This window comes from Carassius carassius, chromosome 16 (assembly GCF_963082965.1).
Source record: "Carassius carassius chromosome 16, fCarCar2.1, whole genome shotgun sequence".
Taxonomy (NCBI): domain Eukaryota; kingdom Metazoa; phylum Chordata; class Actinopteri; order Cypriniformes; family Cyprinidae; genus Carassius; species Carassius carassius.
The window spans coordinates 20,120,056-20,145,706 of NC_081770.1; the positions used below are offsets into that span (position 1 = coordinate 20,120,056).

The 25,651-nt window shown below is 40.7% G+C and overlaps 1 protein-coding gene and 1 long non-coding RNA gene across 3 annotated transcripts; one reads left to right on the plus strand and one right to left on the minus strand.

The window, feature by feature from the left end:
- Positions 1 to 1,910: 1,910 nt before the first annotated feature.
- Positions 1,911 to 2,745, plus strand: LOC132159845 (uncharacterized). Its single transcript, XR_009437908.1, has 2 exons — positions 1,911 to 2,004; positions 2,084 to 2,745. It is a non-coding gene; the product is annotated as an uncharacterized LOC132159845 (long non-coding RNA).
- Positions 2,746 to 2,993: 248 nt separating this feature from the next.
- LOC132159844 (midnolin-like) lies at positions 2,994 to 24,820 on the minus strand. 2 transcript variants are annotated; one of them, XM_059569474.1, is made up of 8 exons: positions 24,558 to 24,820; positions 21,932 to 22,163; positions 19,857 to 19,944; positions 19,703 to 19,765; positions 13,756 to 14,220; positions 13,500 to 13,620; positions 13,074 to 13,373; positions 2,994 to 6,108 (listed from the first exon to the last, which is right to left on the minus strand). In XM_059569474.1, exons 1-8 carry the CDS (start codon positions 24,631 to 24,633, stop codon positions 5,846 to 5,848), a joined length of 1,608 nt encoding a protein of 535 aa, XP_059425457.1. In that variant the 5' UTR covers positions 24,634 to 24,820; the 3' UTR covers positions 2,994 to 5,845. The 2 variants fall into 2 exon arrangements, with proteins under 2 accessions (XP_059425457.1, XP_059425456.1); XM_059569473.1 differs by having other exon boundaries at positions 13,500 to 13,647.
- Between the last annotated feature and the right edge of the window lie 831 nt (positions 24,821 to 25,651).

Consider the following 25,651-nt stretch of genomic DNA (forward strand, 5'->3'; position numbering starts at 1 on the left):
TTTGTGTACTCACAAAGCATCCGTTCTGTAAAGATATACTGCAAATCTCCCATCATCATGCATTTCAGCCTTGTTTCACAAATTACTAAATAATAATAATAATAATAAACCTTCAGCATGAATTGGGCTAGTATGTGTGAAGCAAAAAGGGGCAAAGAAATGCTCTTACAAGTGGGTGGGTGACGAAACATGTAAGCTAAATAAAAAAACATGAATATTAATTGCGACAAAAGTAGCAAAACACTATTTATAGTGACAGCCAGTCATTTGTCATGCAATGTTTGTGTTTTACACAACCCCTTTTTCCTTAAATACAATGATTACTATGTCCCAAAATGTGTGGAAATGCATCTGAATGTACACAAATCACCATTTTTGGATCGATCAGCTATGTTAAACTTCGTAATGTCAGTGTCACCTGACTTATCTCAGCTGTGCCCAGTCGAACCATGGAAAAGTGTTCATAACTCAACCTCAAGATCTGCAGTTTGTGGTCTAGGTCGATGGCCACAGGCTCATCTCTGTTCCTCGTTGCTAAGTTTCGTTTTAAATACACATCGCTAACATGCTCTAACTGCAGTTTTCTTCTCACCAGCTGGGTGTGGAGGCAGATGCAAAGCTAAGGCAATACATAAAAGGGTTGTCTGCTTCTGGGAAACTCATCTGACAGAAGAGTTTTAGCATTACTGGAAACCTAAAAGGTTAGCCCTCTAGCTTTGCTTGTGCAGCAGTTCATACTATAATAGCAGTAGGACGCACATTTGTCTTGTGCTTGCATGCTCTTGGACCCAGCTTTTATCTCTGCACATCCTATTCATTGCCAGGGACAATTTCACATGAGTTTGGGAAAATGTATGTGATCTGCATGCTACTGTCAGATGCTACAAGAACACAGACATCAATGACAGTGGTTGGCCGATAGCATTTTGGCGGCACAGCTAACTCAATGATTCATTTTGAGTTCTTTTTTTATATCAGTTTCTCTGTTTTTATTATTGTTTTGAATTACAAGGAAAGTGGTTTCAGAGTAGATGAATCATTTGAGTCGGTGCTGAATGAGGAAATGAATCAAGTTCAAGTAGCTTAAAATGAAGTAGTGAAATGGAAATGTTAGTTGGTTGATACTGGTAAAAGGGGTAAAGGAACTATAAAAGACTGGATTTTAAGATTAGTCCACTGATCTATCTATCTATCTATCTATCTATCTATCTATCTATCTATCTATCTATCTATCTATCTATCTATCTATCATCTATATCTATCTATCTATCTATCTATCTATCTATCTATCTATCTATCTATCTATCTATCTATCTATTTGTCTGTCTGTAAATGGAATAGAGGTAGGGTAGCAGTTTAGGACAAACTCAAAGTCACAGACTAAAAACAAAGACGAACAAAAAACAACATGGAAGGTATGTAAATGTATCCATTTTCCTACAATTTTTTTTTAAATTTTTTTTATGGATAGCTACGTTTAACCCATGTTGCCAGATACCTTGTGTAAAAAAATGTGGGGGAATGTTATCTTACACTATGTTTCATAAAACATGAAAATATATACGTTTTATTGTTGTATTAGTCTGGTTTAGTTTATCTAAAATCAACGGCATTTAGTTTTCGATTCAGTGTGCAGCATTTCTAGATTTCTAGACATCTTTAAAATTTGCCTTGACACAGAAAAAGTGCAAAGCATTTCTTAAGTATTTCTTATTCACAAGTCTTTTTCAAAGTTTTAATTAGATTTTAAGTCCCATATTTTCAATTTGGTTTCAGGCGTGACTGTAAATATAAACCCATGCATGCGTGTGCATTCTTCAATTTACTTGTAGCAATAAAAGCAGAGCTAAAAACACTTGATGAAATATAAAAAAGATGTTTTATAATTGTGTTTGGCATTGCACATTGCAGAGATCCAGAGGGAAGTCACCCACATACCATTTGTGAGATGACCCCACTCACTGGCAGGGATTTTAAATAGAGTAGTTGGAATTAGTGTGCGTGGTGTGTGCAGGTAATCTTCCTCATTTGAAAACCAAATTGAACTCCAGTGTTCATGCCTGTTGCTTTTATTTTTTTGCAGATGACTTCCTCTTATGCTCTGAGATATCTTATTCTCAGTTCTTTGGGAAAGAGTGGAAGCTTTGAGCTGAAGACTTCTTGAAACAGCATGTGGCTGCGCACCACTTGCCTACTGTACCAGTCAGTCCTGCGTTCACCCTCAATCTGTCATCTCGTCTCAGCCTTTGGGAGGAGGACGGACTGCATGACAGATGGGGGGAGCATTGGAGTCTCAGTCGCCATCACTTCGCTCGATCCGGCTCTGATCCGGCACCCCTGCAGTTGAGTGAACAGTAGACAAATATAAATCTGTACGCTTTAAAGCTAGCTTTCATCAGGAAATGGCGCAGTCGCTCTGAGTCTCCACCATACAGTACATAGATACACACCCAATGATTATAAAGACAGAAATTGTGCATTTAGGTGCGCTACTATTAGAATTTTATTTGTATTTTTTTTGCAAACAAACCCAACAATTTAAAGCAACGTGTGTTCTTGAAACAAATTTTATTCCACAAGTTATTCATTTTAGCTATTCAACCATATGAGATATCCAGTTGTTGCCAAATTAGCATATGCCTTTCCAACGTTATGTCAGTATTAGTGAAAACATAAATCCAGAATGGTAGACCATGCATAAGTAGCCTATTTTTAATTATAAATAAACATACATTTCATTCGGTACTGAAATGTATCGATAAGGTTACTGAAAATTATTTTACCAAATATTTGTACAATGCATTTTATGCTTATTAAGAGTATTGTGCTTTTAGCATAACAGCATGCTAATGTCAAAACATAATATTTTTTGACACCTAAAGTAGTTGTTTATTTAGAGAGGCTATTTATGATAGCTTTTCATAGTAAGAGATATATAACATGCAAATTGCACATGGGATAAAGTAAATGAATCACACACACACAAAAACATATATATTTTTTTTCAATTTATTACCTAAAAAAAGAAAATGTCCTATCACAAGTCACACTGAAATGTATTGCTTAAGAAAAAAATATATTTAGATATTTTCCTTTTTTTTAACTTGATTATTTCCATTATATTCCACATAAACCAAACCGGGCACAGCAACGCCCTTTTTCTGCCTTCCGCCCACTTAAAAAAAAGCACAAAGAAATACATAATTCACAGTTACCATTTTGGTTTCATAAATTAATACAGTCACACATGTGCTACACCGGTCTATAGCTAGAACATTGTAAATTGTTTTTTTTCTTGACTCTTGTAATCAGTTTTTATTGGCTACAAGAAAGAACAGGCAACTTAAATGATGTGATCAGAACTCCAAAAAACTATTGAAAATGCCCCCCATTCCCTCCCTCCACCCTCATTCAATTACCCTATCCTAAAACTCAGATCATCTCCTATGCTTTTTTTCAATTTTCACTTTTTTTTTTTTTACTGTTTTACATATAGGTGAGGCACACACAGAGTATATTTCATACATATATAAAAATTAAATAATGATTTTCTTGGGGGAGAGGGAGAAATCGTCCATTAAAGTCATTTATCTGAGAAAAAGGGAAGTGCATGTTGTCAGTGTGTCCTTAAAGGACATCTCAATGGAGAGTTAGGGCACTTTGTTGCTATAGAACTGCAGTTGAAACTTACTTTTTTTCAGTTAAATTTGTTGCTTCTTTGTAGGACAGCAGGGTTCAAGGGACGTAATCAAACAAACAACGGAACACACTGATGGAACCTGTTTGTACTCCAGGTTGTGACTTGTAACAATCAAAACCATAAAACAGACAATATTCTAACAGAGCTCCTATAAATTGATAAAAACCTGCATAAATGCGAATAATTTGTTCAGAATTTTTTCGTACACACTGAAGGGGCAAAACTTTAAGGCACTGAAGCCTTGACATAATAGAGCCTCCACCTCCTAAACACAAAAATTGCCCCCGAAAAATTGATGCTTTAACAAAAACACAGGACAAGAACATCCCTATGTTGTCCACCACTCTGCAAGTGTTTCGATAATGAACGTTAAGGCCACTTGAACAGAAGAAAAAAAAAGGAAAAGACAATGTTTCCCTTCAGGTAGGTAATCTCATTGCAGACTCAGTGAGTGCAACATGGATGTGGTTTAGGACATTTTTACATTTATTTCCAAGTAGTCATTGGGGCGAACGTCGGTTTCTAACATCCCTGTTAGTCCGCATCTGGACAAGGTCGATGGGAGTTTTGGGGTTTGCTTTGAGAATCCCTTTGATGTTGGGAGTAGAAAATGTTCCATTGTTCCTTAGTTAGTCCAGGAATGATCCATGTACAGTAGAATTCCAGTCCCGTTTTGGTTTGCGTCTGATATGTAACATCACGTTCCTAATTCGAAAATCCCAAGTACCTGGAGCAAATGTTTTTCCCCCCATTTTCATTTTTTGACAAATTCATGCTTGTATATCTTTTCTTATCAGCACCAGTATCTCAGTATTGTTATTATTATTTTCTATAAAAAGGATCAGGATAATTCACACTTTTGCATGCAAAGAGAAGTCCCATATAGCAGCAGAACCATCTAATAGAATATGTCAGTTCGTCTACGTATGAGGCACTATCAAGAGTGTGAAGGCAGGGGATGTTTATGTTGGAATCTGCAAAGCGGTCTGGCCAAATGGACAAATAAGTATTGGTAGTTTTGTTAAAACTGTATCAAAACTGTAAGTGTTTTCTGGGATAAAACCCTTGAATGGTGTTTTTTTTAGTCGAATGCATAAATGAGAGATTCCACTTTGGCAGAGCAAGCCATTATAATGCACAACTGTAAACTATTCCTCTGGCACCCCACCACTCTCTCTATTATACACATTTAGACAGTAACAGGAGAGATACAGTGTGTATTTAAATGCTTTTATAACATCAGATTCATTTCACAGCTTGACTCGAGCCTTGCTGAGCAACTGCTGTTTTACGTTTGGTAGGCTTGTTTGTTTTTCATGGAGGTAAAAAAAGAAAAGTCACTCTTTATATATTCTAAAAACAACTGACTCCACAAGCCTTGCGTCTTCAATCACATCAGCATATTTTCGTTTCGTTTCATGTTTTAATTTCCTACTTGAACCTCTGACTCTACACTGAGCTGTTGTTGAGAAAGTGGTTTTTTGTATTTTTTTATATATATATTTATTTACTAAACATGCACTGTGCCATCTCTTGGTTATGATATTGTCTTTTTTTAATCACAGGTGTGTGTGCAAATGAATCCCTCCTCGTCTACAAGATAAAAACCTGAATGCTTTGTGGGTAATGCTACATATTTTGTTTCATAAAAAAAAAAAACAAAGAAGGTAACCCCCTTCAAATGATTCTTGAACTCTGAATGCCCATTTGTAATGAAAAAAGGAGGAAGTAGGATCAGTATCTGATTTTTGTTAGTTCATCGTGCCTGTATTTGGCCTGTATGGATCTTCCCCCGGGGTGAAAAGAAAAACAAAAAAAGGAAAGAGAAAGACAAATCCCATCACCGATGACGTCTGCTATGCTCATTTGTGTTTACTTCTTGAACGTTCTGAGTCCAAATTCTGTTTATTCATCAGTCCAATCCATTTCCAAATTGAGTCTATTCCAAGATCATAGTCTATCAAGGACGTAAGTAAGTAAAAGTCTGTGAATCTTCCTTTGTGTAAAGTCTTTGTGGTCACATGATAGACGAGGAGTGAAGCCTACGAGATTCTGTGCATCGTCAGACACAGTCTTCGGAAATTCTCCTCTCTAAAATGTCAAAACCCAGTCTTCCTTGATGAGGATGGCGCAACTGTTGCTGCTTCAGGCCATGATGAATTCTGATTTCATATCAGCTTTGACATCGGGCTTCCACACAGAGTCCTCAAAGTCTAGGTCCAGGGAGCCTTCGCTAGACATACTGCTGTTACTGTTGCTCCGTCCAGCTTTGCGGTTGGGGAGCCAGTGATACGGGGCACGGGAGTCTCGCCGGGCCTTCCTGCGCAGACGCTTCTGCTGCATGAGCAGCTGCAATCGCTCTACTTTGCAGCGTGTGGCTCGGTTCTCTGTCTGACGCAGTCGGTCACCTGAGGAACCAAGAACGAAAAGCAACAACAGTTAGAGCTGAGCCTTGAATTTTTTTGGTTCAGGTTAACGGTTACTGGTAGTTTAAGCTAGTTAAAGATGCTAGTTAAAGATGCAAAATTACATAGTTCTATAATCAAAGTTTCATAGGGTTTGCCTAAATTAATAGCTGACCCCAACACAACAGACTAAAACAGAATGCAGGTGACTTAAAATGGATTATACAGCATTTTATAACTACAACAATTTTTGGATTCAAAAACATTGTGATACAACAGCCAAAGATGTTTATCTGAATGCGGCAGTACTTTCAGGGGTAAGAAACTTGGGAGTTCTTCTTGCAAAGCTGGTTAACCAAAAAAGACAGAATCTGCTTTTGAGCATCCAATGCTAATGACTAGCATTCAAAACACAACATAAGGTGGTGACTATCTATGCTAACCTTTTCAGTGGGGAAAGGTTGGCGCAATACACATATTTGGTCTAGGACAGAATGACTCAGTGCTTTGGGTCCCGACTGCTGAATGTTATCAAAGGCCGGGCGCTGGATAAATAAACTCAAATCTGAGTGGTGATGCTGATGTTCTTAAAAGGGCATGCTGCGATTACCCCCACTCCATTTCTCTCACTCTGTCTCTTTAAATCGGTACAGAAAAAAGCACTCTCCACTGCTGTCTCGTTTCAAAAGAGAACATCCCAGTATGTGGCAAAAAGTCCTCTCTTCCCTTATCAGAAATGGTTCAAAACGACCTAGCAGGCGTGCCCTTGAGATACGCAAAAGGGAGAAGTGCATTCTCAAAAAGGAACCCACACTCCCGTGAGGAGACCGACGCCCATGCATGCATGCGCACAAGCATTCCCAAGTGATACAATCTCAACTTTGTTGTTTCTTTAACAGGAAGCAAATACCTTGCACTTTCTAATCTCACAAACAATGCTAAGGTTTTAGCGGCTAATGCACCAATTAAGGGGAAAAAACACAAGGGGGTTTTCCACTCCACAGCTCAACCCTAAACCTTAGATTTATAAATATATTCAAGAGAATGGAAGAGAAAAAGAAACCACAATCTATTAGCCAGCTCCATTAGGAACTATCCCAGAATTAAATAATAAAATAGCCGGCTAGAATGTCAATAATACCAAGCATAGACTATCTTTCATCACGTGTGCACCACCACACATACACACACAGCAACAGCAGCAGTAGCTTTTAACATGGATCGATGGCAAATTAAAAAGACCTATTGATTAAACCTTAGCTCTAGCGCAGCAATCCATCTCCAGGCGAGGACACTGCTATTGGCTTTCAATAGAAAATGCAAGCGAATGGAAATTGTAAGCGAATAAGTCGGGCCCTTCTTTCCCCCTTTCTTTTCCTGGCCTGAGCTCATTGAACGAGTAATCACCCACCCAGCCCCCCATTACTAAGACACCCACCCCCATATGCACACACAGTTCACCCCTCCCCATTGCCTCTGTTGAGAAAGACAAACAAGGAGGTAGAAAGAGAGAGAGAGAGAGAGAACGACATGCTCTGGAATTCCACCCAGAATGCAATAGAAAAAGACGGCAGATGCATATTCTCGTTCGCTAATCAATTTCATCCACCTCTCCATATCAAACTGAAATCGTTTTTTCGTGTGGGCTCAGTTTCCCCGTTTACTTAATACCTTTCCAGGGTGGGTGGGTTTGAGCCGTCTAGGAAGGATTTGTGCTATAAATGTAAGTGATAGTTTTAATAATTTGGATATTCGTATAGAAAGAACAGGCTGTACAAACATCAACAGCAGAGATATGCCAAACAGTTCCTTCCTAACCTGGTTAGACAAATGAGATGTGGAGCTTGCTCTGGCATTTTAGCAAGATTAGAGAGGTTCTGGTCTAATAGGACTTTATGGGGTATGAAGGTCTTTGTTTGACTGCACAAGCTCAACAGATACACCATTCAGAAAGGGTCTACGCTAATGCTTCTCTCTTTCATCTCCCCTCTCAAAGAGTCTCCCTGCAACTCTAGGCCTCAAAAGTAGGGCAGCCACCTCACCTTGCAGCCTGTCAGCTCTTCTGTGCATACCAACTGTGGCTGGTAAAAAAAAAAAACACTTGCTACATGAGGTTGCGGTGCCCCAGGGGGCTTAACTACAGAAATCTGGGAGAATAAGAGCAGTGGAGCTCATTAACAACACTGGGCACGGCATGCCACTGTCAAGGTATTGTGGGAAGCTCACAATGGTCTAAAAGACATTAAGGCAGACCCTTGGCTACTAAGCCAAGTTCCTTTTTGTTCTTTGTGAGAATCTGTGGCCCCTGCCAATGTCCTTTCCCACATGGTTGCCCTTCCAATCCAAATCCACGGACACTGTAAAAACACATCACTGCTACTCTGGCACAGCTTGGGGGCTGTGCTGCAAGGAAAAACAAACTTAACCTGAATAATTCGAACAACCCCCGCATCATTATCAGGATAAACATGGCTGCCTGAGGGGGAGACTCAATGCACCCATTTAGAGGCTTATTATTAGGCTATGGCGTGGCTGGCCAGCCTAAAGCCATCCTAACAGATCCACCTGGCTGTGGTGGGGGGCTGGGATACATCAAGAACAAAGGCAGAACAAGCAAGGCAAAAGCTCCCCCTTCTCTGTCCCTTACTTCCAAGACCCCTCCCTGCGCTAAGGTTTGGACACATACACATACAGGGAGTGAGTGGACAAGAACAGAGAGTTATTTTGCTGCTGGCGACGATTGCAAGTGAACATCATGGACAGAAAAAGCCCCTCCCTCTAGCATTTGCTTTCTCTACCCTTCCCTTCCTCCCCCATCCTCCTTCGCCCCTACGCCAATGATGCATTGTCTCAGAGCGAGCTGTGTGTGCTGCAGTGTCCTCACAGCACACTCGACATTCTCAGGCCTGCGGCTCAAATTAGGGGGGCTGGGGCAAAAAAGACTTGTGACGAGCTGCCCGAGCCTCAGGGGAAAGGAGTCGGGGGAGGCAAGGACAAAACAACCCCAAACCCGCCTCCTGCCGCACAGCTGTTAGGGCCCGCACATGAGATATACACCTGGCCTTCCTTTCTAACCCCCTCCCCCAGCCCCCGCATCCACCCACACCCCTCCTCCTTGATACGGCCTCATGACGGAGGCCTCAGAGGAACAAAAAAAGAGAAAAAGAGAGAAAGAGGCAAACGAGAACAAGCTAAGAGGGTGGGAGAGATTACACCATAAAATCCCCCTGGAATCTAAAAAGTAGCAGTATACTGGTGAACAAAAGATGGGATGTTGCACTTGGCTCATGCTTTTTGAAGGGAGTGATCTGATGTAGCAGAATGTATTGATCCCCTCATAGAGGGAGAAAGATTCAGACTGAGTGCTGATGGCCACGTGAGGGGGAAAATGGAAAGGAGGAGGATTAAGAATGAGGAGAGAGAGTGCAATGGAGGGAGGATTTTTACCCAATCGATGAAGCTGTTGGCCTGTCTGCAGGTATTAGGTCAGTTGAGCAGGGTTTCATGGTAAAAATTAAGCCAAACTCAAAGTGTAGGCCCACACTACTGTGACCAGGCAGTCTCTGCCAGCTTCCCTTTTGCCATTGATCCATTAAAGATCAGCTTAATTAACACTTGTCTTTGACTTGTTTGTTTGTTTGCCTTGATAAGTCCTGTGATCTTTTCGAGTCTGGGAGCTGAAATCACTCTGCATCAAGAGTTGCCTTGGCAGTGGAGGAGGGAGTCACACAAAAATATGTCACAGAGTGTCAGACATCAAACTTTGGCATCTAATACTTATCTTTCATCCATATTCATTAATTTACCAAAACTTTATTTAAAATGCAATTCACACATACTGTAAGTTACATACTCCTTCTCTATGATGAACATGTTTTTAATTTTGGTATTAAAAAGTATTCCAATATTTTTTGGAGGCATATTAAAAATTTGTCAAAAAAAGAAGAAACTGTCCCAAACTTTCCTGATATCAAAATACAAACAAAAGCATTTTTTTTACATTTCAAATTTGTAATAATAATAATAATAAAATAATAGTAAGTATTAATAATATTTGATACTTCCTAGAACTAAAATGTTATTCAATATTGCAACACAGTTACTTAACTGCTGTTAATTTGAAAAACATTTGCCCACAAAAATAATTAATGTAGTGTGACCAACATGCAGAAAACAAAAAAGTAAATTGTCATTAAATTGAAACTTAGATAGATAGATAGATAGATAGATAGATGTTCCTAAGAACATGAAGTGTTTCAAACCAGATTTAAAAAAAAGAAAGATTCCTATCATCTATAGCCATTTATAGCACTTTCTCCCTCGAATCAAAACCACTCAGGATCTTCAAACAGAGTGACTTGCTTTGCTCCCCAAGAAAACACACTTTTATAGTTCTCAAGCCTCTGCAGTTCTCCTATTTAGATGTACTCTGATCAATAGGTGCTCCTGTTCTATTAGCCAGCTGTAGCTAACTCCCAAAGAGCTGGGATAGATGCCAGTGTTGCCTCTGGGTTGGGAGGATCTCAGAGTGGGTGCACAGCACAGGACAGGCATTGTGTTCAGCCATCTGCACCCCTAGCAAGAACTAAACCAGGGGAGCGGTCAAACCCTGACATCTCCATTGCATTTCTGATACGATGGCATCAATGACCCTGCAGGGAGCTGTGGTCTCAAATGACCACATTTGCATACTAGGAGCAATAAAATGCATCGGATATGGCTTGCCCCCGCCTGATGAGCAGCTAAGGATAGTTGGCCTGGGGGGTTTCTTACACGCTTGTTGGCAGTGAGCAAGGAGGGGGAATTAATTATTTAACCCCCGGTCGAGCTGGGCAGATTTGAGCACCGTAGTGACAAGGTGAAAGCCCTGGGGCACTTGATCAAGTAATCTGCACAAAAGCAAAACGGTCTCTTTTGGGCGAGGAAAAGAACTTGGCAGTGTTTAAGCACCAGGAAGGCCAGGACAAAGAGGACTGAGATCTTGACCTTTCACATCGCCGCAGTATGTACACAGCAGCCGGGAGCGTTTGCTGTCGGTCGGATTAAATGATCGAAGGGAGGAATTTGAGCACCCTTCCTTGTTCTTTCTTTCTCACTCTGCTAAAATAAAGCTCCACCCTGATGCTCTTGCACAGCCCAAACTAGACTAACCTGAGCTGACAGGAGAAAGCATTCCTGCACTATTCTCCCCCTCCCAGTTTCAAACCTGCCCCCCCCCCCCCCCGCTTCAATTATTGCAATGGCCAGGCAACACCGAATCTAAAGGCCATCCCTATGTTGTTATATAAATAATTTGTATCAATTATAAATATATATATGAAACTATATATACATATTATTTGGTTTCCCAACAAGGTCCATCGCTCAGCATGAAATTAATTTGCTGAATGCAGAATAAACTGTATATTCCTGCACTCAAACCTGCCAATCTAAAGCATGATCTACAGGAAATGCTGTATGGAGGTAATTTGTGAATTAACACAGACTTATAGTCTAAATAAAACAACAACTGTTACTGCTGTTACTTACTGTTACTGTTATTACACTTCTATACAAAGCTTTTTATTATGCTTGTTATAGATTGTGTGACGTCACGTGCACTACTGCCGGTGGCAATAGATTAACGCAGTGATCTGGTTGTCACGGCGTCCGTCACAGCCATGGATATCGGGTTCATTTGGTCTGCAATCACGTCACGTAAACAGCTGCTAAAAGTATGTGACATTTCAAAGGGATCATGAAAGTCACTGAGGTGTCTGTCCCATGTAAGCAAGTTGGTTACCAGGTGGCAAAGGATAAAGGTCTTAAAGAACTGAAGAGTATTATCTTGCGATCTCACACTAAATCTTGCACTACACTATTGGTTCACAAACATGTTGACAAGTAAGGTGGTTTTGTCCAGAAAATAGCCACAGCACCCTTTCCTTCTTTCCATTTTGCCCAAGAGGAAGTGTCAATTAATCAGTAGCAGTCGCTGGCCGGAAATAAACAACAATTTTATGAATGGACTCTTGGTATTTTCCCTCCGCCTCCTCTTGCTGACTTTCAAACACAATGAGCATTCTCTTGGAGCTCATATTTCTTGCGTAAATCTCTATTTAAAGGCTGCTAGGAAAACAAGTGTCCATTGACTAGCCCTGGCCCTGACTGCTGGGATGGTTTTTTCAAGCAAGAGAACCAATAAGATGGCCTATTTACTTTCAATGTGGGGGAAGTATAAAGACCAATGACAGAGCATTATGTAAGCGGAAGAGGGGTTATCACACAGGAAAAGTATGTATCACCTCAAAAAACGTGTAGGATTTCCTACCCTTTGTGAAAATCGAGTGACCGAAGTTATTCCACCCCGGTAGTTGATGATATGTTTTCATATTGTACGGCGAAAGCTTGGTACGCTTTTAATCTAGTCTAGATTGATAACAGGCCTGCGCTTTGAACAGCACTAGGATGATATTTCTTCATTATCTCTGTACTCTCCAACAGTGGTGTTTCATGACAGAGCAGTTCAATTTCCTCCTCAGCGCTGAAGCGAGCTGCCCCAGATAATCAGTTTTTACCAGACAGAGCGGGGTACCTGCCACACGTCTGTGAGTGCTATCTTGCTTCGTTATCTCTCTCGCTCTGGCTCTCTGCCTCTTTCCTCTTGGTAACAGAGTAGTCCACCCCCATTCTTTGCCTCTCAGAGGAAAGAGGACACCGTCAGCACAGAGACAAAGCCAGGCATGCTGTGGCTGGTGGAGCATGACTTCCAGGGCCTGAAAGAACAAGCCTAGTTCTTCCTCCCCCTCTCTAACATCTTCACTTTTCTTATCCTTGCACCATTGTCTTTAACCTTCTGAAAATACGCAAACCCCCGCCTTGGATATGAATTTTGAACCTCTGGGCAAGATCCTAAATACTACTGGCTAAAGTAAATGCTCTAGGAAATGCATCTCTGCATAATTTCTGGCAAATGCAATAAAACTTACCAGGAGGCTTGCACATGCGGATCTGGCTCTGGCACTGCACCAGTGGGTGGAGGGTGGGCTGGGTCTCAGAGGGCACTGTAGTAGGTAGGCCACTTAGTCCGGCGATGTGGGGAGGTGAAGGCGGTGGTGTTGGTGAGCTGGAGCTGTTGCACTGGGACTGGTAACGGAGCTGCGTGAGCGACGGTGGCATGCCCTGGTAATGCCGGGTGGCACTTAAAAGGTCATTCAAGATTTGAAGGATGGTGCCAATGTCTCGCCTGGGACGTCCAGTGCTGTCCTGACAGTTGGGATGCAAAGTGCCTTGGAAAAGAAAAAAAAACCAGTATAGAAATTAGATATAAATTACAGGTATATTACTATTTTAGATATAACATATCATAGTCGTATACAGAGTTGTCAAATATTAAACTCATTGAGAAGTTGTACCTGAAAATGTCCCAGAAAAGACTCCAGGAGCATGGTTCACAAAACTTTCGATGATAGCCCCAGGCTTGCGAGACCGCGAAGGAGTGTTACAATTGCCAGGCGTCTTTACTGGGCAGTTGGCCTGTGCAAGATATGGGCCAGTGGTCAACTGCAAGTATAGTTTGCACATCTTACTAGTCTAATTGGTTAATGTAATTTATTATCATTATTATACAAAATGACTGAATTGGATAAGGTAGGACAAACAGTGACTAACCTCTGGACAGGAAGCTGCAGGGCTAGGGCTGCTTGGAGAGGTGGGACAGGCTGAAGATGGCTGCTGGGAGTGAAGAAAACTTCCAGGGAGTTGAGAGGGGTGCAGTGGAGGGCTACAGTGCCCTGAGGCTGAGGTGGGGTACATGGGAGGAACGGATGGGATAGAGGGGGGAGGTGGAAAGGCCGCTGAGTTAGATGGGAGCATTGTGTTTGTATGATGAGGATGTGGGTGTGGGTGATGTGGGAGAGGGTTGTGTGAAACCCTTGCCATCCCAGAAGCAGAGGCTGAAGCTGGATGAGACTGTCCTATCATGCCCTCTGAACTCCCGCGTGATATGAGATGCCGATGCTGTAACTGTGGGCCGCCCGAGTGCTGCGCTGCCAACTGCAGTTGGACAAACATCATATGATCGCCTACTCGCAGAGCCAGGGTCAAAGGAGACCGGCCAGACAGGAAGTCACTGACCTGTGAACAGGAAATGAAGAGGGAATGGCTTTAGTAATTCCCTTTGCACTGCTCTAAACTGGAAGAGAATTTGGCAACATGACTGAATGCCTTTTTATGAATAAGCAGAAGTATACAAAAATCACACACACAAGACACTCTACCATTCAGCACACCCACGAAACGCTAACTTCTGTCTGGCCCTAGGCCTGAAAAATCAGCCATAGAAACAGGATGCAGACCCACTCGCTACACAGTCACATAATAGCTAATTGTTTGAAAGGCTGGACCGGAAAGGCTTGCCCATTTTAGGAGTGCCCAGAATGGAAGTTAAGCCAAGGGGCTCTCCAACCCCAGGAAAACAAGCTGAGAAATACAGAATGCTTGTCTTGACTTTGCTATCCAAACATTTAACAATAACCTCTGCCTTGTTCGATTTAAACCCTGAGACTTTCTTTGTTGCATCTGCCACATTCTGAGGATGTTTTAACTGTACCATAAAAACAATAAATGTTTAATGATGCAGTATGACTATAATACACAAGCATAGAAGAACCAAATGTCCCAGCTTGTATTGGCTGACCTGTTGTTAACATTTTGAATCACTGGGGCCTATCCTCCAACCTTTTTTTTTCTAGATCTCTTGCAGATCTATTTTTCCATCAAGCAGCCACTCTTGTAGTCGAGTGACCTTTACTGTTCTGTGCATTTAACTGACCAGAAGAGCCAGTTATAGAGACTCTTTTTCCATCTTTAGTAGAGTTGAAGTTAAAAAAAAATGCTCAGCATGACTAAGAACTAATAAAAATACATTGAATACTCTACATTGTTGGTAAACCCTGTTTAAAGGTCAATTTTGAAATTGGTGGCTTACCCCAGAGTGAGGGTGGATCCCACCCCTGAATGACAGCTGTCTTGCAAGTTGATTTGCATCTAATGCTCAATTCAGATTCCAACAAAAGGTCCCAGTAATTACTCGGCGGCCATTATCTTATAGCGGAGCAACTAGGATAAACATTAATTATTAATTAAACGTTTTTGGGCCTGCAAATAGTCAAGTAAAGCATGCCAGACCCCACATTAGCCTTGCAGATCAGTCATCATCAAGACCAAGCATCTCACTGACTCACTCAAAGCCCTCATAATGTCATAAAGACTCGTCCCACATAATGAGAGAGTCTGTGAACCCCCACAACCAGTAAAAGTGCCTCTGAAAGGCGAGGACGTGGTCTGCAGAGACATTCCCCACAGCAGCCGTCAGTTTGAGTCACACAGACCTTTGTCAATACATCAGCCAGCCTACACTCTGCTAGTGCAATAACCGAATGACCACAAAGACAAAGACACAGTGAGTTTACAGATCTGCAGTCTTCACTTACACAGCATCTAAGGAATGTGTGTACAAGTATACATTGTACAATGTTTCGGTGTTGTTTAAGGGTTCTTGACTTGGCTGAAGCAACAAAGATATATTAACAGACCATTTTTGAAAGTCTTGGTGCTTGTGGAAGAAAGCCCATATTTAGTTATCCTCAGAAATCTGCCTATAATAAAGAGTTTCAGAAGACTTATGGCCAGAAATTCCACACTTTACCTAGCACAGCTATATAGAATCTGTCAGGTGTATGGAGCCTGAAGTGTCAACATGTAGCCTATATCACCTAAAATGGATAAGGTACTCAAAAGAGACCGCAAGTGTACGTCTGCACAGGTCTCTTTGTTCTTAAGGTCACTGACTCACTTTCTCTTCAAGGCACACAGATCAAGTTCTATAACAGAGCACACTTGACACTTGCTTGGAAATTCTTTTGAAGCCAGAAGCCTACCTGGATCCACCCTTTCTTCAGTCACTACATGAAATGTGGAGGCACAAAAAGTTTTCAGCAGAACTAGAATGGCAATAATTACATTTTTTGCAGCCTTTTTCATTTTCAACATTTAGGATAATATGCTAACAAGAACAATGAAGTACAATGCAAATTCATTACAGATAAAGTATTTTGCAAATGTAAAGTGTCCATTCTGTCTAGTCAGACTGCAAATTTCACCCTAAAATCAGTGCAGAAAATGCGGGGAATCTGCCAGTTTTGTTTAGGCTGATTAAAAGTCAACAAAGGCAGATATGTACATCTATGGGAATAAAGTTATCATGTTGAAGAACTATATTCTTGGCTAAGCCAACATTGATTCACCTGCAACAGACTAGTGCTACTCTTCCTTTATTCTTTACACTTCATCCATTTTGATTTGTTGGGGAGGCATTTTGCTCTGCAGTGGGCTGCAGTTGCTATGCAGTGAAGAGCGAGTGAAGGAGAGAGAAAGAAAACATGATAAGGGGAGACAGGGGAGGAGGGCTGGGGGAGAAACCTTGTAGCGAGTGCAAGAGGGTGGAGGGGTGTGAGGATGCCAGTAGATGCTGATGAAATATTCAGTGAGAGTATGCCTCTAGCTCCTTCCATTTTTTTCCCCCTCCCTTCCAACTCTATAGCTGACAGTTTTATTTATTGGGGTCCCTGCGGTTCAAGGAACTCATTTGCAGGCGGTTTCTTCTGTAACACAGGAGATGCGGGGCAGGAGATCGGAACAGCACCAGACTGACGTTCATCCACAGCCTGAAGACACACATCTTTGAGGGGTCAAGTAAGAAAACAGGTTCGTTTGATACCAAGCATGACTAAAAGACTACTGGTCACCTATCAAAGGCCCCAGCAAACACGGAAAGTTCAAAACAAGCTTATTAACCATCAACATCGACTGGTGGGTTTTGATCGCACTTAGGGGGCCATCAATAAGGTCCTCGCAAAGGGGCATGAAGGGTGTGGATGCAATAACAAGCTCCTTTACAATGATCAATTACTTGCATCTTTCTTCAAACCCTGAAGAAAAGACTACCTTTAAAGATCTCACTCGAGGGGTTTGACCTACTCAAGGTCTACAGAGATTGAATGGTGAGGATTCAGTGGGTAAAGACCAGTCAGAACTTGCAAGTAGCCTCTTTCCATCATCTCTGTTGACCAAAACCGAATAATTAATGGGACAATTCATCCAAAACTTAAAATGTTGTCATCATTAATGTCAATCCAAACCTATATGGCTTCTTTCTTCTTCTGTGGAGAACAAAAGATTAGACTTAAAAAAAAAAATTTTTTAAATAAGAGACTGAGTCAAAACGGACATGTCGCACTTGCAACAGGATTCAAAATATCTCCAATCATGGGATTCAGCACTAATTAATGACTTTAATGAGTTTAATATGTAGGGAAATGTCACAGAATAAAGAAATACTAAGAAGGACAAATATAAGGAATAGTGCTAAAAAAAATGGGTTTAACCCTAATTAAAAAAGCTGGTGGCTTGGTTATCGGCTAATGAGAAGTTCTCCACAACCCCCCTCCCTCCCTCCTTTTCAGTTCAGTCACGAAACGAAGCACTTGAATCACAAAGGCGGATGGGAAACAGGAACAGTCACAAATCTGAGTGATTGCCCATGTCAACATAGTCCCTCTTGTATTGGGAGTACTCTCAATGCAAACACGCATAGGCATGGGCCTGTTCGCTGATCAGAGAAACGCAAACTAACAGCTGTTCCCATAACACATTAACACCCGCGTCTTCTATTTGAAATATCTGTAAAATACAAAAATGAATTGTAGATATGGCACAAAAGCCATCAGCATCCTGCAGCCTTGCCACTCAGCATGACGTGTGATCCCACCGCTTCTATTTTCGTCCTCAGTCTATACCTGGGATTCTGACTCATCACTGTCCTTCCCGGTAATCACAGACCCTCGTCAAGGGTGACGTCACTATGGCCATCTCTCAAACTTAGTTACTCTCCTTCCCTTGCTCCCTCTGGGAAGGGGGTCGGGTGGGTGGAAATGACAAGGGGTGACTGAGAGATGACTCGCTCTATATTGTTGGATCCCATTATTTGCATCTGTCCATTTGAAGACACAATGACAGGTGCCCTGGTCCCATTTAAAGTGGGTAGGTGGGTGTCTGGAGGGTGGAGAGTTATGGCAGAAAAACATCTCTAGTGTGTAGCACTGAGACTAGGGAAAAGGCGCTTGCTTGTGGAAACAAACCGCTATGTTATCTATCCACCAAGGACAAAGCGAGCAATCTACCTGCCTTTAGAGGCGGGTTAGAACAGAAACCGCTAATTAACAAACTCTGCCGCCTGAAGAATCAGACACCAGTCATTATTTCTACTTGATGGGCAGAGTTACCAGCAACAAAGTGCTGTTTGAATGCAAAACTGGCATTTTAATGTTCAAGAGGACAGCTGATCTATCAAGTGGAGTGCAGAAACTGGGCTATATTTTCCCTTGGAACTAAGAAACTGCTTGATGCCATTTCATTCTTCCTCTTTAATGGTCGAGAGGGTAAAACTGGAGACTATGGAAAGACACGCGAAACCACAGCAGCTTTAAATTATAGGCCAGAAAAAGCTGTTAGGCCAGAGTAACAAGGGGAAAAATGTCATTCCAATAATTGCAAGCCTTCCCTTTCCATAAAACAGTCTGGTTACGAGGAGTATGAGATAGATCTTTCCCTGGAAGCAAGCGCCGTAGCTCTTGGAATTCTGCTGTGTTAATGTGGTTGTCCCCTGTAACTACAATCCCAACCTTATCTAGCAAGACGAGTAGGTATTGTTGAGCGCAGATCACTTTTTACATTCGTTCTGGTGGCACAATTGTGTTGACTAATTTCAATTCTGAGAGAATGATATGTCTCACATTTGACAATGTTACTGACTCAGTTCATGCCTGTAACCATCAAGCTACAAAAAGGACACGAATGATGACTAAAAATTATGATTTCTAAAAAGGGGCCGTTTCGTAAGCAGCCAGATGACACACAGTTAGATGCCTACAAATTGTACATTAGAACAGAGAAATAGCACAAGTAACGTTTGCATGGTACTGCAAAAGGTTTTTTGATGAGAAAATCCAAACGCAGTCACTCTTCAAAGGTTGGCACTGCAGAAAGCGTATTGAACGATAAGAGCGGTGCACTCCCCTGTCTACCCTTCCCCCTCTTACGCACACAACCACACTCCTCTGTCGTCATTACAGATAGGCCCTTTCCTCTCCTACACGAATGCGGCATAATCATAGTTGGATATAAAATAGTAGTTGCAGAGTTTCTTGCACATGAAAGGTGGCATCTCAATGAAGTGGCTTCAAGGTGGGGATTGCCTTGGCTCACAGATGTTGCCTAGAAACTGGAAGGTGCTTCTTAAAATGCGTAGTAAGTGTGTGGAGGTCCTCAAGTTAAAAGCTTAGGGGGGCATCATCTGTATCCCATTACCTTATGTGTCAGTGCAACCTCTTGCCAAGTAGAGAGTTCAAAAACCTACAAATGGTCCTTAAAAAAAAGCCAACTTCGGGTGCCCACTCTTGCCCTGGCAATTAGGTTAAGTGTACGCGCAACTGTCCAATGTAATGGGCCACTGTGTAATTCACTCTACTGGGATGACCTTATTAGAGTGAAACCTTACCTGTGTTTCTGTCAAACTCTCCAGCGCCTGCATTACTGACTGCTCAGGTCTTGATGCTTGAGACTTTAAGAAGAGAGAAACGACAGGGTAAATATGTGTGACAAAAAGAGTTGGCCAAGTACAGCACATGTAATGAAGGTCATGCTATTTTTACCATTAGGCCTGCTTCAACTGTTGGAACTAGCGTTAACTTGCTCCCATCCGTTATTCCCAAATCTTGAAGTTTTCCTGAACTCAGGCGTCTAGAAAAAAACAAGATAATGATGTTAGACTTCAAATCTCAAGATGCAAAAATTTCCAAAACAGATCTGTTTATGACTTACTGCCAAAAATACAAAATATATTTGAGACACGTTCCAAAATATCTTTTTTTTGTTCCACAGAAAGAGGTCTTAAATGTTTGGAACAACACAAGGGCGAGAATCTTCATTTTTGAGTGAACTCTCTCTTTAATTATACACAAAACCACTATGGAAATAATATTTTGGCCCAGTTATGATTTTTTTTACATAAATATTACATATTTGAAAATACATATTTAGACAAGTATATGAAACAAAGAAAAACAATTCTAGGCTACTACATTTGTAGCCTATACCAGCAGACCAAAAACCAAAGCATATGTAAATCAGCATGTTTATTCCAAAAACACCCCCGCATGAATCAAAATGTTTCAAACACAGTCCAAATGTATTTTTAACCCACAAATCTCTTAAAATATCTGTCCTAGTGGCATAAATGTGTACACATGTGCTCAGGCTAAATGTCACCACCTCCTGCTGAACAAAGGGACTGAGCACTTGGCCTGGAGGCAGCTAAGCCAAACAGAAGAGATCAAGCGACTCTCTTCATTTTAAAAGGATGAAGTAATTTGGAGGTGATTACTTGTGAGGGCTTTTCAATCGGACCAATTCAAAGCACAAAGCACAAACAATGCAACTGTTAGGGTCATTTGCAAGTGACAAAAGAGCTTCTCTCTCACCACCAAGCTCCCACCACCCAAGTGCAATTGTTAGGCAATGTCCAAACTGCACTGAAACTAACATTGCCCCTTTTTCTCTTAACGTTCGCTCAGAATATTCTAACACTGCAGTGCGAGTGCAAATAGGAATTCTTTATTCCCCGGCATCCAGTTTAAAATGACAATTACTAACGCCATGCATATTCTAATCAAGCAAAGCAACCAGTTTAATCAAGAGATTAGGAAATTCTATTTATATGCATGCACTGCTGTCAGTTGCGCACACCTATGGGTCCATTATAAAGCCACTAAACTGACATTGCTTGCATATTGTTTTGAGCTAGTAGTTCAGTTTCAGGTGTGATGCCGGTTTCTGCACCTTGCACATGGCCTATATTAAACTGACTTCCACAGCACACTGTCAACAGCATAGCTCAGTTTCACTTCTCTGTTGAAGAGGCTGTGGACTGCCACAGCAAAAATATCATGGTAGACATTGTAACATGGACTGCAATGTTGTTATGTATTAAAAACATGACCCAGGGCTCCATGATGCAGGTGTACATGGCAAGCCATTAAAATATGTATTCATTCATATGTATATTTTGTACTAGTTACTGACTTCCTTTCTTTGTCATAAATACTACAACTTGAATACTTCGGTAGTGACTACTATCTATTCCGTTAAGTCAACAACTGCTAATTCCTAGCATACTAGTGCTTACTGTTTTGCTAGTATCCCAATACTGGTAACCAGAACAGATAATAGTGATCAATCTGATTGGTTCAAAACTACTAAACCTAATAAAGAATTAATCTGGAATAGCTACTAGTAAAAACTAGTCAGAACTGAATAGTTTATATATATATATATATATATATATATATATATATATATATATATATATATATATATATATATATATAATTTAAGGAATATGTTTGTAACATTTATTGAATTTTTACAAGAGATTCATTGAATAGATACTAATCGTATATAATGTTTTCTCATTTATATTTTTCGTGAAATTAAAGATACAGTCATTACTGGATTAAGTACTAGTAATAAAAACAAGGACTCATAAAATAAAACATATAAGCCAGCTAGTTAGTTTAAATGACTAAATGTTAAAACGGCTTGCCATCAGAGTCGGCTTAAAATCTCCATTCGGAAGCCCAGCCAAAACCCACCTTCTGACCTGCTCTTAACCACTGTTAAAAATAACTAACCGTGCAGTCTAACAGTAACACATCAGACTACTACTCACGTTTCTTTGTGTAGCAGAGCGAGTCTTTCTTTGGGTACTTTTAGTCTTTGAGAGAGTCTTCGCTTTAGCCCTTCCACGGTCTCTTCTGCGGGCAGGGAGAGCTCAAAGCGTGTGCCGGTGGTGGAGTGGATGTACAAATTCATGGGGGGCTCGCCGGAGACGCTCTCGCAGGACGGCGCAGCTCCGCGACTGCTGCAGCTCCGGGCGCTCGGATGCTGGTCCATTCGATAGCCTACGATAGAGGAGACAGGGTCGATGGAAGCGGAGGGATAGGGCTGGATTTCACTATCTGTAAAAGCTCTTGGAAAATATTCCCAATGATTATTCCCGTTTGTGGATCGATCCCGCGGTGATCCTAATAGCTTCTTTTTACAGCAGTATTTAATTCTATCTTTTCGATAGTGTATTAAAATGCATATTCTGTAATTGTAGTCCTTTATCGTTGACAGTGTACTGCAAAACCAGCGCGACCTTTAATTCTCCACTTTTTTTTTTTTAAAGCGCAACCCTCATCGCGAAGAGAAGCTCCAGTGAAACACGCATAATAATGCCCGTTGTTTCACCGTATCTCGATTCCACTGTGCTGCTTTGGTCACACCCACAAAGGCTCTGCCCAATCACATAAGGCGCAAGCAATGACGTCATATGTGTAGCCAATGGAGGGGTGTGCTGCTCACCCACGTGGAGCGCAAACCCCGCCTGTTTTTTCTCCGCCACAGCGCGTTCCTCATTGAGGACAAATCCAATCTGAGTGGGCGAGGAGCTCCAGTCCTGGAGTTCCAGCCCACTCGTACCATTTCCACACCATTCATGAGGCAAACTGTCAAAAGTAACAAGTCACCCAATATAACCTAGAATGTTTAAATAGCAACACTGAACGCCGTTTACAAAATACAACGAATTGTCTTTTACATATAGCCAAGAATAATAACCAAGACGTGCACATTTGTAGCCCATTGTGTTTTTAACGTTTTCTTCCATTGAACAATTTGTTTTAGCATTTCTGTGATAGTCCTATTTTACACACTGATATATGGATTATTCTTATTTTTTCATTTATTATTTTTTTGTTTGTTTCTGTAACAAAATTTGCTAACAAGTTAGGTAGCAATTAACTTCTGAATGTAAATAGGCTATGCATATAGTAGACAATGTGTTAATAATAATAATAATGTCTCCGAAAACAGTGATTAGGCTACTTGTAATAAATATATTTCCATTGTGTTCGTTAGTATTATAAATTGAAATTGTATTCAGTATAAAAGTTTAAATTCCTTGGGGTGGGACAGGTTCAGTTCCGAGAAATGTAACATTCATGACGTCTTTAGATATTCTGTAGAATGGGTAAGAGTCACAGCTAAACGTTTAAAGCTATAATAATCTATCTTTCAAAGCTAAAATGCATTTTATATCATTGCTAGAGGACAGAACACTTCCCCTTATTGAAGAATACTCCATATGCAAATATATCATCATCCACGCATGTTCTAAGAGCCTGTACTCTTTCTACGTGTGCAGCTTACGTTTAAGAGCATGTATTACGGTTATCATTATCTCTATTCAAATAGTCCCCCATAAAAGACAGTATGCTCTTAAGGAAACGCTGTGTCCCAGTCTTGTATAATAAGCTTCGCTTTGGGCGATACACAAATTGACACTTACGTCACTCACTATCACGATTTCGTGCCAAATGTGCTGTAAGCTACAGTCTGCAAACGTCTGCAGATGGTAGGCCAGTTATGATACAGCACCTTATCTGTACAACACAACTTATATTACTGTTCAAATATCTTGTTTTGGGTTATATAGCAGATCCGTTTTTACGAAATGCATGCCTCGTGCGGATAAAACGCTGTTTGTGCCTTGCACCTGAATTTACAACTCATTCACGTGGTGCATGAGCATAGACTTCATTTACTTGCGTTAACCTATGTGAAAAAAAAATCTATCAAGTTCAATTTACTTTGTAGTGAAACTTGAGCGCCTACAAGTGGTGAAAGAAGGTATTGGCAACACCAATTTCTAAATAAGTATGAAGCATAAACATGCAGATCCATAACATCTAAATTTTGTATAAGCAAGAAATACACATCAAGTGGAAGCTCATGAGGTTAATATTTTTGTGCTACTTAAAAGGAAAAGTTCACGGGAAATTTTTATATTTTGTCATTTACCTATGCTTACGCTGTTCCAAATCCATTTGACTTAGATTTGTTCCTCCGTAGAGAACAAAAGGAGACGTTTAGGTAGAATGACAATCTTAGTGACTATTTTAAGGTGGGAAAAAACGTGCAATTGCATGAAATCTGTGGCTCTCAATTCCTAATATTTTCCTTTGGTGTTCCACCGAAGAAAGAAAGTGAGACAAAACAACAAGAGGAAGAGTAAAATGATAGTATTTTAATTTGGAGGTGAATCCCTTTTCAAGTTCAATCAGTCCCGAATCCTCTAAGAAGTCAGAAACTAGTTTTAAAAATAGATTTTACCCAAAAGTTCAAAAACAAATCAAGTGAGAAAGTAAAGAACTCGCATACTAGTGCAAAATTCAAGCAGAATGGACAGCAACCCAGCAGCTGCTCAAAAAAAAATCACCATCCTTAATAGAAAATATCATTTTGACACTCACCAATTATTGTGGCGAAAACCTCAAAGTTTCGCGACAATGTCTCAGATTCCTCCACAAGATTGCCTAGTTTTGGCATGTATAGAGAAAATTGTAATGTAGTTTAGTATTGTCCACAAGAGATGTCCACTAAGATGTGGCTACAACAGCCGGTACACTTGGGTAAATGAATCAGCCGTCCCAGTGCAGATGCCTGTTTAAATCCCAAATCTACTCCAGTGCTCCTGCCATCTGAAACTACACCGTGTGACAGCATTCGAGCGTCGGAGTTGAAGTATAACACCTCTTTACAAAGCTGCTCACTGAATGGGTGGAGACTTTGCTTCTTGCGCTGTCAGCATGTGATTTAAGGTGGAGGCCTTAAATCACATGCTTTATTTGATCCTTTATGGAGTTTTCTGAAAACTGTATGAATCATTGACAGTAGTTTCACTCAGATGACATCTAAGAGTGCAAACAAGCTTCATTCGGTCAAAAAAACACACGTATAGTCAAAATATAAGATCTGAGCTACCTTAAAAGATGTTAACGTGGAGTTGCCTTTGATTTAGGAGGGGCGTAACTATGTCCTGACGTCATAAAGATGTTACTGGGCAACCAGTCAAGGAAAACACATTGCTTGGATACAAGAGAAGTCTACGGTAAACAACAAACTTACGTGGAATTCTAATCGCAGGAAGTTTGTGACGCCACTTCAATATAGCAGCAGAAATGTTAAAGAATATTGATGAAATGCTGCAATATTTTAAGATACAAACGTTTGCTTGTTATATAAGCAAATAATTTGACAATTTAAAAAAAATACCAGTTTAAACCGGTAAACTCCACCCTAGAGCAAAACGAAACAAATATAGGACAACTATATTTCACTTTAAGTAAATTAAGGAGGCGTTTACATGACCTAGCGTAATTTTATATAGCCAACTGTATTTTTATTTATTTTTTGCTTATATTGTTATTATCAGTCATAACATAATAATGATGCAGTTATAACTTTATACCAAACTGGTATACTACAAGACTGAAATATGTCCCGTATACTCCCATAAACACAGTGATGCAGCAAGGTGGAGGCCGTAAACCTGAAACTGATTTAC